The sequence below is a fragment of the Panthera pardus genome, unplaced genomic scaffold, assembly GCF_024362965.1.
Source record: "Panthera pardus isolate Hobbes unplaced genomic scaffold, ASM2436296v1 HiC_scaffold_1, whole genome shotgun sequence".
In the NCBI taxonomy this organism is placed as follows: Eukaryota; Metazoa; Chordata; class Mammalia; order Carnivora; family Felidae; genus Panthera; species Panthera pardus.
Genome location: NW_026526654.1, coordinates 20,895,033 through 20,912,029, shown reverse-complemented (window position 1 = coordinate 20,912,029; position 16,997 = coordinate 20,895,033). Strand labels below are relative to the sequence as shown.

The following is a 16,997-nucleotide window of genomic DNA, read 5'->3' as shown; positions in this document are numbered from 1 at the left end:
CCAGCAGACGGTCAGTTACTTAAAGAACTTACATCACTAAACTGAAACTCCTTCTCTAGCCACTGCTGGGCACGTTCTGTGTGCCAGGCTCTGTGTCAGGTGGGGGACACAGCAGGCACAGTCCCAGCCCCCACGGAGCTCGCCGTCTGCCTGCCGGGGAAGACAGACAACACGGAAATCACTCATCCCAGCTCACCGCGGATACTTCACACAGACCCTTGGGGAGTCTGTGAACGTTCGGTAAATGAATGACATTCCTATAGTGTCCACAACTTGACTTAAACCGATCAGGAGGTGTTTTTGTATTTTTATCTTATAGTCAAGACCATGGACTTTTCTCTTCCCATGGACGTTCTATCTGATCAGGTAACAGATGGCTCTCATTCCAAGAGCTGAACTAAAAAGACAAGAAACAGCCTGTAGAGGAAACAAATTAGGTTTCCAGTGTGATTTGATGTGTTATGTGGCTAATATATATGCCTTGGATGGGGAGGGAGGTGAACTGAGTATCTGTAAATACCATTATTTATATAATCATCACAGCTGAATATTTGCTAGAATGTATACAAATATAAAGTTTTCTAAGAGTCACTAAAATAATGTGGGCTTTTAGAATTTTATGCTCACCTTTTAAGAAAAGATTTTTCCTATCTTTTCTACTTCATCTGGGCTCACCATGTTAGTTTTCTTAGGCCAGTTCTTGCATGTGCCATTTAAACACTGGAAATATGTAACAAATCATTCTGGCGTGGCTGTGTTTAACTGTGGCAGGATGTGTACATGAGGGCGAATTTCACCTTGAACCCCGTGTTTGACCAAGCGTCCCAGGAGGGCCGATTTTCTGCCCAACACTCTCCTTCCAGCCGCTCAGTGCTCACTGGGGCTCCCTGAGAACACGCATCCGCTTGATCATTGTAAAACACACATCAGTGTTTCGACCAGCAAAGGATATAAAGCAAGTAAAGTGAAAGCAGCTCAAGTGAATGCTGAAAACCAAAGCCAGGGGTGGTTTTGTCAGGCTGTGGGAACCTCTGAACTGAGGCCGCAAGGGTCACAGGGAAGGACTCGCACACCTGGGCCAGTCAGTCTTCAGCAGGGTGAGAATTATGACAGGGGGCCGTGCTCACTGAGCACCTGTCAGGCGCCAGCTACCAGGCGACCAGGCCAGGTCCTTCACTCACGTCTCTTATCGCCAGACTGTGGGAGCACTGAGAGCCCACGGTGTAGTGGCCCACCTGACTCACGCGGTGAATACATGGCGTATGGGAGCCTGAACCCAGAGCTCAGACTCTCCCTGCCCACTGACAGGCTCACTCCTCCCAGCAGTGGTGGCTGGGATGACTCTCTGGCACTTGGGTAACATCTAAAATGGCTGCCAGCCTCCTCTGTGTTTTTCTTTGAAGGAATTGGGCACTTTGGGAAGCCTGTGTGTATTTGCGCATCTGACCACAGGTCTGCATAGGTCTCGGTTTTCTCTTTCTGCCATTTGAGCACAGGAGTTCATGCTTCACGTGCTAATGCAACCTTCACACAGAGACAATGACAGAGTACGCTAGCACTGGGCAAGTTGGGCTTCTCCGCACAGGGAACTATAAGTCCACGACAAGTAAAGGCTGCATTGTTATAATTGTTACATGATAACGAGATTGTTCTGCCACCCAGAGGAGCTGGAGATCCCCAGTTCGGCTCCAGTTCTTATATCTGGATGTGAGCTTTGAACCAGCTCCCAAGAAAGGACAGCAGTGGGGTGCACAGCCCCCTTCCAGGCAGCCTCCACTGAGAGATGCCAGCAGTTAGAAAACACCTGTTGAACCTGCTGTCTCTCTGCTTCTCGTCTTTTCTGGCTGATTATTGTCCACATTCCTAAGCCCAAGCATACAATTTCATTTTTCCTTAGATGTTTACTATTTGGGACACCAGAGGAAACGTACAGATACACTTTCTTTTTTTTTTTTTTTTTTTTTTTAATATATGAAATTTATTGTCAAATTGGTTTCCATACAACACCCAGTGCTCATCCCAACAGGTGCCCTCTCAATACAGATACACTTTCTTAGTGTAATTGTTCAGTTTTTAAAAAGAATTGTTAACATTATTTCTACTTTGTTTTTTCATCTGGTTAAAGCACCAGGTGGTTCCGCCGTGAAAATTCTGCAGTCACACTTTTCTTCTCACCCCTAAACAATGCAGAAAGCCAGCTTTGGCTAGAGGGGCACGGTTGCCGGCCTCCAGAGGATGGACAGCCAGCGGCCTGCCGCAAGCTTCTAAGTACAGCAAACACGCTTCTCAGCAAAACCTGTGAAAAACACGGCCCAGTTGCCAAAACCAGCAATGGTGCACGTGTGGTTGTTTGTTTCTGAGAGACTGAGTGAACTCGGGAGGAAGCCTCACGTGCAGAGAAGGCTTCTCCACACCGACATCGCGTATGTATGTAGGACACGACCCGGCCGTCGAAGGCCTGAGGGGTCCCCTCCAAGGTGGTGCAGCCCATGCTGGAGCTGTGCCTTGGTGGCCTATGTGGCCAGCCCATCATCAGCCTCCAAGCCAAATTCAGAGTCCGTGGAGGGAAGACTCAAGCACCAGATGGAAGTTGTGGCCTAGCACCCTCACCTTCTGGCGGTGGGGGTCTGGCTCACACGCCATCAGCTCTGGTATGAATCACGATTTGGCAAATAGATACTTTTATTCCTGCTGGCGAGGTGCCAAGAAGCAGCCAGTCTTTAGCTGTGCTTGAAGCACTAACGGTGACAAAGCGGTGATCGTGAATGTCGCGTGAGCCAAACTGAAGTCGTTAAGGACCGCCACATTGCTGGGTGGTAGCGTCGTGTTTGTGGTAACAGAGAGAAGGCAGGTGGAGCTGCCCACCTCCTCCTGGGCCACATTAGCTCCACTAAAGATAGTGGTTCTTAACTGTCAGTTACTGGAATAAACGTCATTAAAGGTTATTTCAGTCCAGGAAATGACCTAGGAAGGATCACCTGGATTTGACGTGTGCCCAGCCCAGGTCCTCGAGTATGCTGCTCGGCGTAGAGAAAGCGGGGCGGGTCATACTGTTTGAAATCCCCCCAAGGAAAGAGGAAAATGTGGATCCTCGTAATCAAATGGCAAAATTGATGTTTCACGTCTGGCAGAGCCTAAAATAGAGCATCAGATGACTTGAGTGTTAAGAAGAGTGTTGTGGTCTGTCGACACCACCCTACTCCTGCTCACACAGGATGTCATCAAGACATCTGACGACTGTAAGAGATACATTGGTGACATGTGGAATGGATAATAATATGAAGTGGGCTTTAAACCAGTTAAAAATCTCTGAAAAGACCAAAAAAAAAGTTGGTCAGCCACTTGAATAGAAAGGGAGGTCTGTAGTGAGTTTGGGGCCCTACCTTTGATTTTTGCCTGCTTGACATTTTCATCAGTCATTTGACAGGGACATTATAGAGGTTTGCTACTCCAGTTCGGGGGTGATAAAATTTTGAGGGATCTGAATAACCTAGGAGACAACAGAATTGAAACTGAAATTAGGGGTGTCTGGGTGGCTCTGTTGGTTAAGCATCCGACTTCAGCCCAGGTTATGATCACAATGGTTCATGGGTTCGAGCCCTGCATCAGGCTCTGTGCTGACAGCTCAGAGCCTGGAGCCTGCTTCAGATTCTGTGTCTCCCTCTCTCTCTCTGTCCCTCCCCTGCTCACACTCACTCTGTCTCTCAAAGATAAATAAACATTAAAAAAATAATAATAAATTAAAAATAAATAAACTGAAATTTCGTTTTGGTTGGCTAGAAAATGACCAGAGGGAATTTAACAGATGTGTGCAGTCCTAAACCCAGAAGATCAAATATAAACTTACAGAGTAGGATTTGAGAAGCCCAGGGAGTGTTTTCAGTAGGCGTCAGGGTAACTGGCCACACTGGGATGGTGTGGTTATGCACACGAGCACAGGCACATGCCCATACACACACACACGTGTGCACGCTGCCGAAGTGTTCCACTGCTGTGACAAGGGCTGCGAGCACAGGACAGCAGCAACGGGAGAGCAGTGGGGGGGTGGGGCGCTTCACTGGACAGAGATGGATCCTGGAGCACAGGAATGAAGAAAGCAGCCCCGGCCCCTGTTCTCAGGAGACTCACAACACAGTGACAAGGAGCCCAGGACACAGGTCAGTGGAGCCACAGAACTTTTTGTCTGGGCTTCCTTCTGGTCTGGGAGAATGGGAAAGGGCCAGGTGCCCCCAGAGTCAGTGGATGAAGAGGAGCTGCCGAGGCCAAGGGCAGAGGAAAAGAGCCTTCTGGTAGAGGGACCCTGGCAGTAAAGGCAGGAGAGGGTTCCACGGCACCTGAGCCAGACCAGGAGCTGGGGCGCTGGCCTGGAGCAAGAAAGATGGGGGAGGACGGCCTTCAGACCTTCAAAGTGCTTCACCCAGGAAAGGAACTAGGATTGTTTTCTGTTACTTGAAAGGGTGAAATTAGGACCTTTGAAGTCCCACGGATGACAGCGAGAGGCAGATTCTGCTTCTGTGGAGGAAGAACTGTCCATCTTGGCCAGTAAGTGAGGGAGTGTTTGTGATACTCTGGGAAAGGTGGTTCTTTCCTTGAGCAGGAAATGAAAGCAGAAGATTCTTGCCGTTCTGTCCACACTGTCCCCCAGCCCGGGGAGTGGGTCTCCCACATGTGACGGCCTTTTTCCCAGGCACCAAGCGTCCCTTCAGAAAACAGCTGTCAGGTGTCTCGCCACAGCCCACAGCAAGAGATGCCTGCAGCAGACACGTGTGTGCGTGTGGAGAACGGAAAGGAAGCTTTCTGGAAGGAGGGCCCTCGCTGCATACATTTTTTAATGCTCCTCTTAACCCACTGAGTGTTCATGACGCATTCGTGAGGGATCACAGCCTCGGTTTGGAAAACACGAGCTAGAACCCGCCTCTCAGAAGTGTCACCTGCATGTCTGCCTCTGCTCAGCTCGGTTAGCATCTGTCTCCCTGAGGCTCCTTGAGGGACGAGGGGTCTGGGTGTGGGCAGGGCAGAGAGCTTACTCCCATCTCCTCCCCTGCCACCCACTGGGCTCCCCACCTTCCTCCCTCCCCCCCCCCCCCCGGCCTCCTCCTCACTCCTTCCCCCAGCCCTGCCCACAACCCACCCCGACCCCCGCAGCATCAGGCATTTTCCATACACTTTGTACCAAGGGCACTATTTTCTACAGGAAGGATCAGAAGTGGTGACCAAGTCCTCAGTCCACAAGAGCCTCTTTAACCCACACGTGGGGAAAATCTCAACATGTGTTACAAAACTTACAAAAGTATGTTTCAACATACGTACAAAGAATAGCTTCCTTTGGCTGGTCTGGCGTCATAGATCTATTTATAATACATTTGTAAATGGGAAAATAGGTTATGCCTAAATTTCAGTGGCACTGCCTGCTTCATGGAAATCCTATGCTGAAAGTGCAGGAAACCTCTGTGTTTACAGATTCAGGATTTGTGGTCACGAAAATGGAAGCCTCATCCTACCCTTGGTGACTTTCGCTACGTCCATCCCCCTGGTTCTGCCCCAGGCTTCACCTCCCGGTGCACACGGCTGCTGCCTGGAGAGCCCCCGCAGCCAGGACCTTAGCAAATGCTGCACCTCACATGGCAGGTTTTCCTTCCCTGGCCGTGTGATTCCAAGAACCTGCACACATTTTTGTCATCGGTGTCTGCCAGCATCAGAAATTAATGTTCAACTAAGCTATTGTTCACACGCACAAGGAAACGTGACTTGGAGAAGTTGTTCGCGGGAATCCCACCTGACTCTGAAAGGGCGTGCAGAGTCGTGTGAGCGGGGCTGCTGTGCAGACTGGGTTTCCAGGCCACACCCCACGGGCTCGTCCACCCTCTGCTGGTCCTGGCGGGTCGCTTGACCCTTGGAGACTCATTCCTGGTCTCTCAAATGAGAGTTAAATGAGATAATTACACTTATTAGCCATACGTTAAGCACTTTAAAATGTGCCTGTTAAAAAAAATTTTTTTAATCCTATTTCACACTGAAATGAAAATTAGGGTTTGTTTTTTTTTTTTAACCTTCTCTGCAAAACTCTCCTGAAGAGCACCTGGGGGGCTGATGGATTAGTAGCAGGGTCCTCAGCCTCATCACGTTTCTGGTTTTGTTTGTTTTCAGGTTGCGAGGCTCATGGAGATGGGATTTTCCAGGGGTGATGCTTTAGAAGCCCTGAGAGCTTCAAATAATGACCTGAATGTGGCTACCAACTTCCTGCTGCAGCACTGAGGGTCCTGGGCAGCGACACACAGACTGGCCAAGCTGCCGCCCACAGCGGGCGGGCACCGGCCCCGCTACTGAATCAGCCTGAGGTCACGATCTCTGGCGCTGACGGTCTCCCATGTTCTCGTGGGCAAAGGGCGGTCCCCGCTGCTCCTCCCTTAATTCCAAGATCACTGCTGTTAAAAGAGTATCGAAAATAAGTTTGCCATTAAACTAGCATGTATTTTCTGTATTTTTTTATTGGGCATTTTCCTTAGTTTGGAAAATCATCACTCATTCCTGATGTGTTTAAAATACATTAAAGTTGCAGGTTTCTGTAAGCAATTGAATAGCACCGCTGATGGGAAGTTACTGTAATATTCTTTTTACTATAATGGATCCTCCTACATTATATCTGATCATAAATGCTACCACTGGACAAAGGGGAATGTTATTCAGGAAGAACATGGCAAAATATTCCTTATGGACTTTTTCTCATCACTATTTTTTTCCTCAAATTTGCTTTCAAGCCTCAGTGGCTGTTTGGTGTCCACCTTTCCTAGGGGGTGAGCAGGGCATGTCTGCTGCACACAGTCTTGGCCAGGCCTGAGTGTGAAGGGAAAAACAGAGAACCAAACCCTATCCACACTGTTCCGGCCCATTTCAGTCCAGGGAATCTTTCCAACTCCCTTTCCCTCACCTCCATTAAGAAATCATGATCATCAAGTACTGATTCAAGGTTCTGGAAAACTCTGTGAAACTTAGCTGGGGTTCCTTTTGCTCAGAACATCTACAGTTAGCCTCTCAGGCTGGACGTGGAAACAGGATGGAGAGAGCAGGGGCTCAGCCCTGGAACAGCCACAGGGCCCACTGCGCTGGAGGCGCGTCCTCCCCGGCCCGGGCGCATCAGGACTTCCGCTGAAGGCAGGGCACACAGCGGAGGACACGGGCCCAGGCCGAAGGGAGGCAGAGGTGGGAAAGGCAATTGTGTGACTCCTACGTTCTGCAAAATGAGCAGAAATGTATCAAATTGATGCAAATTTGGACAAGTGTAATACTTATAATAAAGTTTTTAATGTGTTTTACTTTGCGGTATTTTTTATTCCACTTACCTAAATCTTTGTTCTAAGCTGTGTAATTTATCAAATATAAAACATTTTTTTTGCCAATGCTCATCATTCTTCAGAAGATTTGGGTGCTTTTTTTTTCTTTGGAAGTGAGAGAAAAGGCCCCTTTGTTCCTGTAACGCTGGCCCCGTGAGGCCTCATCCGTAGGCTTGTTAGGGCATCAGGCTGCTCGGAACGGGGAGTTGGGATGACTTGGGAGCCCAGGTGGTTCCAAGTGTCTCTTGTCAGCTTGAAGGGACGGCAGCGGGCATCTGCAGCTGCATTCCAGGCCAGTGGCTCCCAGCACAGAGGTGTATGCAAGTACTAACCTCTGAGCCCATCTGGATCCACCCCTGACCTTCCGGTGCAGGGGTCCCAGGAGACAGCGCCCCGCGTCCAGAGATCCGCCATCTTCGATGCCCCTTTTCTCAAACAGCACTGAGCAAAGTCACACCAAACCACCGGCGTAGTGCTCACTCACCTGAGGCTTCTCCATGCATCTCACAGAGGATGGGGGCAGAGAGCCCCACGGGGAGGAGCCCACTGTGAGGCCTCAAGCAGAGGTGATCACACCTCAGAGACCCTCATCCTGCCCAAGGAGCCCAAGCACCCTTCCACGGCAGGAAGTATAATTTAGTGTAAATTGAGGCAGTGCTGGCCGTGTGGCCACAGCCCTGCACCTAACAGTGGCAGAGCTGGGAGACCCCCTCAGGCTTTTCCTGACTTCCAGCCTCTTTCCCAGCTGCCTGTAGTTGCCAAGTTTCCATTAGCTTCCATCCTTTTCATATGACTGCCCGGCCTTTGCCATCTTCCTAGTCAGCACCCCCCAGATCATCCCGATCCCGACCACTCCCCAACCCCACACACATCCGACTCTTCAGTCTTGGGCACGTCCTCTTGACCTGGCTGGAGTTCCCATCGCTGGCCCACTGCTGCTTCCTGCAGATTTTGACCCAACAGCCACCGGTTGCGGGTTTGAATACCCAAAAATACCCCGCATCCTGTCAAGACCCCCAGAAATCTTTGGGGCTGATGGGACACCCCCCTAACCCCCGACCCCCGCAAAGAGAAACCTTTTGTGTTTGATGCATAGTGACGCGTGCCAGGCGGGGGCATCAGCGAGTCGTTGGCTTGGTTTCCTGACGTCTAGAAAAGTTCATGTAGACATTTGACTTTGTGCAAATGGCAGCAACAGATTGGGCCTCATTTTCAAGTAAGCCAGTTCGACTTGACAAGAGGAAGAAGGAAAAAGTTGTTGTCTGTTGTGAACCCCCCCACCCTCTTCCTCAAATTAAGGAGACTCTGCCTTTGGAGTTCTGATTCATCAGCTTGGACTGGGTTTGGGATTCCAAAAGGAAAATGATTTCAAGGAAATTGAGCATAAAATTGTGAATGCACGCATTCCACAGTAGCACCTAGAACTTTGAGTCCCTGAGTGTAGATTTCTGCCACAGTGCTTCTCAAGTGCAAATGACAGGGTCTAAATCATAAACTTGAGGGGTTTTGTTTTTGTTTTTTGTTTTTTTTTTTTTTACTCAGGTAGCTGAAGTGATATTTAATTTGGGAGAATCAAAGTTTATTTTTCAGAATCCCCTAGCCCCTGTAGTGTGTTTGTAAAGGGACAGACCAAGAATATCAAAATTGCCTTCTGGCTCAGACTAAAATTTTAGTTCCCAAACTTCAGTCTCTCATGTAAGAAGACTTACCAGAATCATGTGAATTTGCTAACCTGCTTGCTATCTCATGGAGAACCCACACTAGCTAAATGGCTGTGCCCCAGTAGAGTTGGGATTTCAAGACAAGGCTTGGGAGCCTGGGGGCTGGGAGAGTGGGCACCAGATGTGGAAAATGAATCTGGAAAGAGGGGAAAGATCCGGAGTCCTGCTCTGGGGATCACAGAGGAAGGCAGGTGACAGAATATGGAGAGAGGAAAGAAGAGGGTTAGTTTCCTGCATTTCTAGTGGAGGAGGTGAGCATAGGGGGCCCATCTGCAGTGCTGCAGGGAAAGGGGGGTTAGTGTCAGCCCAGCGATGGCGGATGCCAGCAACAAGAGCTGGAACAGAGAACAGGAGAGAGAGCAGAGGTCGGCTGTGTGCACTGGTCCGGGAAATGTGTGGAGGGAGGAGACAGGGCAGGGACACTGTTCCTGGGTCAGCTTGTGGGTCAAGGTAACCAAATTGGTGATGAGAGACCGGAGCTGTAGGCCCTGGAAGGGGTATAATCAGAACTGTGAAGAGAGGTTGGCCTTGGGAACGAAGAAGAAGGCTTCTGTCCTCCAGAACCAGAGATAGTTAAGGAAGTTAGAGGTGAGCTGTAAACTTTGAGCAAAGTTGAAGAAGTTCAAGTGCTAGTTTCTGGCTTCTTAATAAAGCAGGAAGGCGAGGGGCCAGGAGCTTGAGGAGAGTGGATGACGTGGGGCCAACCAGAGGTGGATAAAGGCTTGTTGGCCACTTTTGCTGATCAGCTGTAGTGTTTTGGTCTGCTGACCCCATATGTCGTGGGAGTTTCAGAGCCCTGAGAGATTTAGACAAATTCAGACGGTCCCAGGAACTAGCAGCACACACCGCCCCTTGTAGTACCTTCAGGCCAACCCACACTGTGCCCTTTCTCTCTGTTCTGAGCTGCCCTGGGGTCTGAGGAGAGACTTGGCGGGAGAGGGCAGAGAGAGCAGGCTGCTCCTGAGAAGGCGTAGGGCACAGGGGTCCCTGACCCGCCCTGGTTCTCACCCAAATACAAGAGTGCCTTAGGGACCCTGGGACTGCTCCAAGGCTGTCCAGGAGGGTATCGCCCTCCGCCCCCCTATTCCCCCCACCCCACCCCACCCTGCCCCCTGCCGTGGCCGGACCCAGACATCCCAGGGCCTCCACTTGGCTGCTGCAAAAGGAGCATCAGCAAAAATATTGCAGGGTAACCCAGCCACCCACAGTGGTTCACACCAGAGAAAACCTCCACAATCCCCAGTGCTCAGCCCAGGCATGTGAGAACCCCATTCAGTTGGATTTCTGCCACTTTGCTCAGTCTTCAGTGCCCCGGCTGACGTGGCTTCCACCAGCAAAGCTGAGTGTGCTATCTTTTCCACGGTGGCCAGGTGGAACCCAAGTGGCAGACTGGATTTGATGCCTTTGAGATCTTTTTTTTTTTTTTAACATTTTTTTAAGTTGATTTAGTCTGAGAGTAAGAGAGAGAGAGAGCAGGGTAGGAGCAGAGAGAGAGAATCCTAAGCAGGCTCCGAGCTATCAGCACAGAGGCGGAGTCAGGGCTCCAGCTCAGGAACCATGACATCATGACCTGAGCCAAAGTCAAGAGTCGGACACTTAACCGACTGAGCCACCCAGGCACTCCTGATGCCTTTGGAATCTTTAAACAGAGGCTGTGATTTCCTGTGGTGCCAGTCTCTAGAGACTTATTCTGAATTTAGCACTTGAATTAAGTACTGAGAGTGCAGATGTCAGGTAATCCCTCGCTAGGCTGGGCTGTAAAGAGGAGAATGTATCAGAAAGCCACAGGGAACACCAAAGCTGAGGGCCTGTTTCACGGTGGGAAAGGGGGTCCCAGCTCCTAGCTCCTCTCCTGTCCCCCCTGCACCTTCAGAGATGTGCTGTGCCCCCAGGTGCCCCAACAGCCCAGCTAGCTGACTTTTCTGTCATCCTGTTCGCAGGGGACCGTGGTCGGTTTTGCTCTTTTGCTGTCTCAACAGCTGTTTGTATAGAGGTTTTATTGTGAGATTTTGTAATGATGTTCGACAGAAGTGCTGCATTATATCTGAAAACTGTCCGGCCTCCTACTATGTGTGCAGATCTTGTAAAACCCTTGTTTCTGTCCCTATGAACTAACCCGTCTTTCATATGCATAAAGCTGCAAGAATCACAGAAGTCTTTCCAGAACAGGCCACATCTGCACACCAGGGGGTGTGGTGGCTAAGATGTTGCCTCCTCAGCAGGTGGGGACCAGGTTGTGTTTAAATCTGCACAAAGATGAATGTGATGTCCACATCCGCCTCTGCCTTGAGCACCTGTTTAAAAGGAGGAAGCGCACTTATTTTGTTTAAGCAAAAAAAAGTCAAGGAAATACTTGGAAAAGCCAGCAGGCCAAGGCCAGCCCTTTTCCCGTCTGGGAAGAGACAGGCTGAATGTGGACAGAACAACAAATAGAGCCAAATACCCACTCCCAGCCTCTTGATCCTGATTGTTTGTATGAGGAGCCATGTTAAATACTTACGACATTTCTAAATTCAGAGTTCAAAACCACTCCAAAATGATAGAAACAAATTCGGGGGTTATCATTATTTTGGGGGCAGGGGAAGGAAGTGGAGAAGGTATGGAGCAAAGGAGGGTCTGTTTTTAACATCTTACATAGATGCTGTTATATGTACACCTCTGTATTATAAAATCCTCGATACGAAGTTCAAACCCTCCACACAAATCTTGCATCCCTCTTCAGGGCTTGCAGACTTCTGGGGGTTCAGACAAGGAGGCTTAGTGCACCCCTACATTGGGAGTGCCCCCGCCAGTGGAGTGTGGCTGCAGCCCAGAGGAATAGCACCAAGGGAACTTCTCACACACCCCCACCCTCATTTCCGTGAGGACACTTCTGGCCAAGCCCCTGCTGGGGCTGGGTGCAGAGCACAGCATTTCCTCAGGACTCACCCAGGAATTCTGATGCTTTCCAGGAGATTCCTGCATGGGCTCAAACCTTATCCCTCCTGCCCAAAGCTGGTAGAGATGTCCTTAAGGAGCACCAGACCCAGGCCACCCCTGGACTGTGATGTCCGGCCTGGGCTTGTGGTTCGGGTGGAAATTAACCCACCTTGATCCTTGCATATGCTGCAGCCACATGGGGTCTAGAGCCTTCCACCTCATGGAGGTGCAGGGTACGGATCTGCTGGGACTAAGGGAGGGGCTGGTTCCTCAGGCCTGGCGTCAGGGGCCAGGGACCCATAGCCAGCACCTGACAGAACAGGAGGCAGCATTCAGCACAGGCCCAGCCCTCTAAGGGGACCCTCCTAGAAGCCGAGCTAAGAGATGCTCCTGGTGTACCTGACAGCTAACCAGCGATTCTGCTACCGCCAGTGATTCTCTGCTGGGTGCCTCCCTGCAAGGGCTGAAATAACCGTAATAAGTCCCCTGTGGGCAAGAGCTGTGCTTTCCTCGCATGCGCCAGGCATCCAATGGGTGAGTGAGTGAGTGAGAGAGGACACAATAAGGTGGCACCTGGAGGGCTCAGTCAGTGGAGCAGGTGACTCTTGATCTCAGGCTTGTAAGTTGGAGCCCCATGCTGGATATAGAGATGACTTAAAACTACAGTCTTAGGGCACCTGGCTCAGTCTTAGGGTGGCTCAGTCTGTTGGGGGTCCAACTCTTGGTTTCGGCTCAGGTCATGATCTCATGGTTTGTGGGTTCGAGCCCCTACATCAGCTCTGCCCTGACAGTGTGGAGCTTGCTTGAGATTCTCCCCCCGCCCCTGCCTTTCCCACCGCTCACATGCACCCACAGCCTCTCTCTGTCTAAATAAACTTAAAAAAAAATTTTTTTTCTAATCTTAAAAAAGGATATATTGCTTAATTTATTCACATAAATAAAATAAAATAAAATAAAATAAAATAAAATAAAATAAAATAAATCTCTAGCCTCTAAAAGAATGGCCACTATCTTTAATAGAAACGGCACATGGCAGAAGCTCTCTTATCTCTTTTTTTTTTTTCACATTTATTTACTTTCGAGAAACAGAGCACGATGGGGGAAAGAGCAGAGAAAGAGGGAGACACAGAATCTGAAGCAGGCTCTAGGCTCTGAGCTGTCAGCACAGAATCTGGAGCCGGGGCCCAAACCGATGAACCACAAGATCATGACCTGAGCCAAAGTCAGATGCTTAACCAACCGAGCCACCCAGGTGCCCACCTATCTTTTTTTTTTTTACGTTTATTTATTTTGAGAGAGAGAGAGGGAGAGAGAGACAGTGGGAGTGGGGGAGGGGCAGAGAGAGGGAGAAAGAGAATCCTAACCAGGCTCTGAGCTGTCAGTGCAGAGCCCCATGTGGGGCCCAAACTCAGAAACCATGAGATCACGACACAAGCCAAAATAAAGAGTCAGACGCTTAATGGACTGAGCCACCCAGGCGCCCCAGAAGCTCTCCTACCTTAAGCTGGGGACTGGTACTGACTCAGTTAATGTTGGATGTGAATATATATGCCCATGTATATGTATATAGAACCCATATATTAAATATTTTAAGTTAGAGCATGACAGTGTAATTAATTCATCAATCTTCTGGTGTTGCTGGAGCTAAGGCCTTTTTATTTTTAATGATAGTTGTGCTGATTAGAAGCTTGTACCTTTCAAAATCCACACCCATATTGCACGGATTACAGGTCCCACTTTGGATCTCTATCACAGCTAGCATGGAACTCAGTGAAGCAATCAGAGAGGAGTGCATTTCATCCTGGGTTTTTACATTTTTCTGATGTCTCATAGTTGTCACACTCATACCTATTTTTACAGCAGATTTGGTTCTGTTAGCAGTTTACATCCATGAAACTTTCCAAAGCATTGCACTTAGTTCTTATAAAAACAGCTCCTGGGGTGCCTGGGTGGCTCAGTCAGTTGAGCGTCTGACTCTTGATTTGCAATCAGGTCATGGTCTCACAGTTGTGAGATTGAGCCCCGATTCCACAAATGTGGGGCCTGCTTAAGATTCTCTCTCTCCCGGGGCACCTGGGTGGCTAAGTCGGTTGAGTGTCTGACTTCGGCCCAGGTCATGATCTCACGGTTCATGGGTTCGAGCCCCGCGTTGGGCTCTGTGCTGACAGCTCAGAGCCTGGAGCCTGCTTCGGACATGTGTCTCCCTCTCTCTCTGCCTCTCCCCTGCTCATGCTCTGTCTCTGTCTCTCTCTCAAAAATAAATAAACATTAAAAAAAATTCTCTCTCTCCCTTTGCCCCTCTCACCCTCACTCTCTCTCTGTCTCACACATAAAAAAATTAAAATTAAAAAAATAAGAGTGAAAAAATCTTGGGGCGCCTGGGTGGCTCAATTGGTTAAGCATCCGACTTTAGCTCAGGTCACGATCTCACGGTTCATGAGTTTGAGCCCCACGTTAGGCTCTGCGCTGACAGTGTGGAGGCTGTATGGGATTCTCTCTCTCTCTCTCTCTCTCTCTCTCTCTCTCTCTCTCTCCCTCCCTCTCTGCCTCTCTCTCTCTCTCTCTCTCCCTCTGTTAAATAAATAAATAAACAAACATATAAATAAAGCTCTTTTCACCTGTGTACTTTATCAGTTTACATAATAATTACTTAAATTATTTAATTTCAATAACAACTGACACGTGAAGCTTTGGGAACAACCACAGCTGTGTCTCTGTGAGCATGACACACCACTGGGGACGTAGGAACAGGGGCTAGGAGAGGCCACCGGCCACTGGCACACGTGTGGTGTGGGCGACCCTCAGACCCACGCTTCCCCCGAGCTGAGTGCAATCTGCCGAGAGAATTTCCATCATAGCTACAATCACCGCGAACAGTGGAGAAAGTCATTCAGATAAGGGAGAGTCACCAAAGAGGTCCCCCAAAAGGCAGCATTAGGATGTTGAGGGGCCTCTGTCCCTGATTTCTTATTCTGCTTCTTAGATGCCTGCCCGCACCCCACTGCCCTGGCCTCACTGAATGAGTAACAGCGTCTCACCAGCTCCAACACCAAGATCTTGCTGGGCCCCGGGGAGCAGTGTACCTGGTCTCCCTGCCTCCCACATGGGGTTCAAGGCAGGACATCCTCACGGCTGCACGGTAGCTGACTTGTTAGCTCCTGAGCCCGTATCCCTATCTTGTTCTCCCTGGCTCTGCCACCTGCCGTCCCCTCCCCTCTTTCTTCAGGTTTCTGTCCCCAGCATTGTGTGAGCCCGGCCCCACACCATTCACTCTTTTCCTAGATGAGGAAGTAGACACCACCCAGAGGCTAAACAGGTGATCAAAGTCAAGCCACCCACATAGAACACACACAGAAAACCCCTAAAGATACAGCAAAACCCATGAACTCATGGAAAACCAGGCTGCACTTACCCATCTTAAAGTCTCAGATACAGAAATCACACAGATCTCAGAGCTGGAAGGACATCAGTGATCATCGTGACTGATGTTCTCTGTTTGCACATGAAACCAGGTTCCAGAACTGCCAGTGACTCACCAAGGCTCCTTGGGGCCCAGCAGGCATGGAATCTGCACCTCATGAGGTCCCCATCTGACGAGTCCCCTTCGTCCCCACCAGCTGTGGTGGGCTTTTGCCATAAGGGTGGAGGTAACAGAGCTCTCAAGACAGCACTTCCCAAGGAAGGTGCCTCCGGGTCCTTGGCCTCTCTCCTCTTCTAGCCAAGTGGAAGCCGGTTCCACCAGCTCTGCACTGGCAGGTGACATCAGAGGCTACGGTGGTTACCTTTCCCCTTCTCAGTCACATCCCCACACACGTACCAGAACTCTGCGAATATAAAAGATGAGTGCATGGATAAAACAACAGATAAGATTAATAGACTTCCGCAGAAGTGCTTAACGGAGTAGGGCAGTTGGGCGTCGGAAACATAATCTTTAGGCTGTAGGATGAGCGGGGGCTCTGCATGAAACCTTCTCAGTAAATCCAGGACATCCACTTGACCCAGGGAGAGAATGTGAGCAGAACGGTACTGTGTGTGGTGCCTGCACCTCCTCCAGCTCCAGCCGCCAGTTAACCTCACACCACGTGTCATCGGCCCTGCGAGACGCAAAAGCAGGCTCACTCTCCGGCATAAACGCCATGCTCACATCAGATGTGACACATTGTTAGCTCTTAGAGGTGCCTAAAAAAAATAAGTGGGAAAAATAACATTTGCTGTATTTGGGCTTCTCCTTTTCTTTCAACAGGTGGTAGGAGGTGTGAAGTTTGCAGAAAAGAGCAGGATCCATATCCTTTCCTGAAATCGAGTAGAAAGGTTAAAAATACCATATGAGTCTTCTGGGGCTGCCGTAGCAAAGTACCACAAACTGGGGCAGCTTAAACAACAAAAGCTTTGTCCTCACATTTTGGAGACTGGGAGTCTGAGACCAAGAGGTGAGCTAGGTTGGTTTCTTCTGAGGCCTCTCTCCTTGGCTTGCAGACGGCCACCTTCTGTGTCTTTGAGTGGTCTTGCTTCTGTGTGTTCCTGTGTCCCAATTTCATCTTATAAGGACACCAGTCTGTTGGATTAGGGCCTATTCTAACGACCTCATTTTATTTTTTTATTTTATTTTTTTTTTTTAACGTTTATTTATTTTTGAGACAGAGAGAGACAGAGCATGAATGGGGGAGGGTCAGAGAGAGGGAGACATAGAATCTGAAACAGGCTCCAGGCTCCGAGCTGTCAGCACAGAGCCCGACGCGGGGCTCGAACTCATGGACCGCGAGATCATGACCTGAGCCGAAGTTGGCCACCCAACCGACTGAGCCACCCAGGTGCCCCAAACGACCTCATTTTAAAGACTGTCTCAGAGGCGCCTGGGTGGCTCAGTCAGTTAAACGTCCGACTCTTGGTTTCGCCTCAGGTCGTGATCTGACAGTTGGTGGGATCAAGCCCCACGTCGGGCTCTGCACTGGAGCCTGCTTGGGATTCTCTCTCTCTCCCTCTCTTTCTGCCCCTCCCCCACTGTCTCTCTTTCTCAAAAATAAAT

At 49.7% G+C, this 16,997-nt stretch overlaps 1 protein-coding gene across 4 annotated transcripts in view; it reads left to right on the top strand.

Moving 5' to 3' along the window:
- The window catches only part of UBAC2 (UBA domain containing 2), a 191,847-nt gene extending 175,564 nt beyond the window's left edge, over positions 1 to 16,283 (top strand). The window contains exons 9-10 of one of the 4 annotated variants that reach the window (XM_053892494.1): positions 4,457 to 4,542; positions 6,148 to 7,313. In XM_053892494.1, coding sequence (XP_053748469.1) covers positions 4,457 to 4,542; positions 6,148 to 6,193 — 132 coding nt within the window. In that variant the 3' untranslated portion in view covers positions 6,194 to 7,313. The other 3 variants (XM_019444003.2, XM_019444000.2, XM_019444004.2) reach the window with 3 other exon arrangements.
- Positions 16,284 to 16,997: the final 714 nt, after the last annotated feature.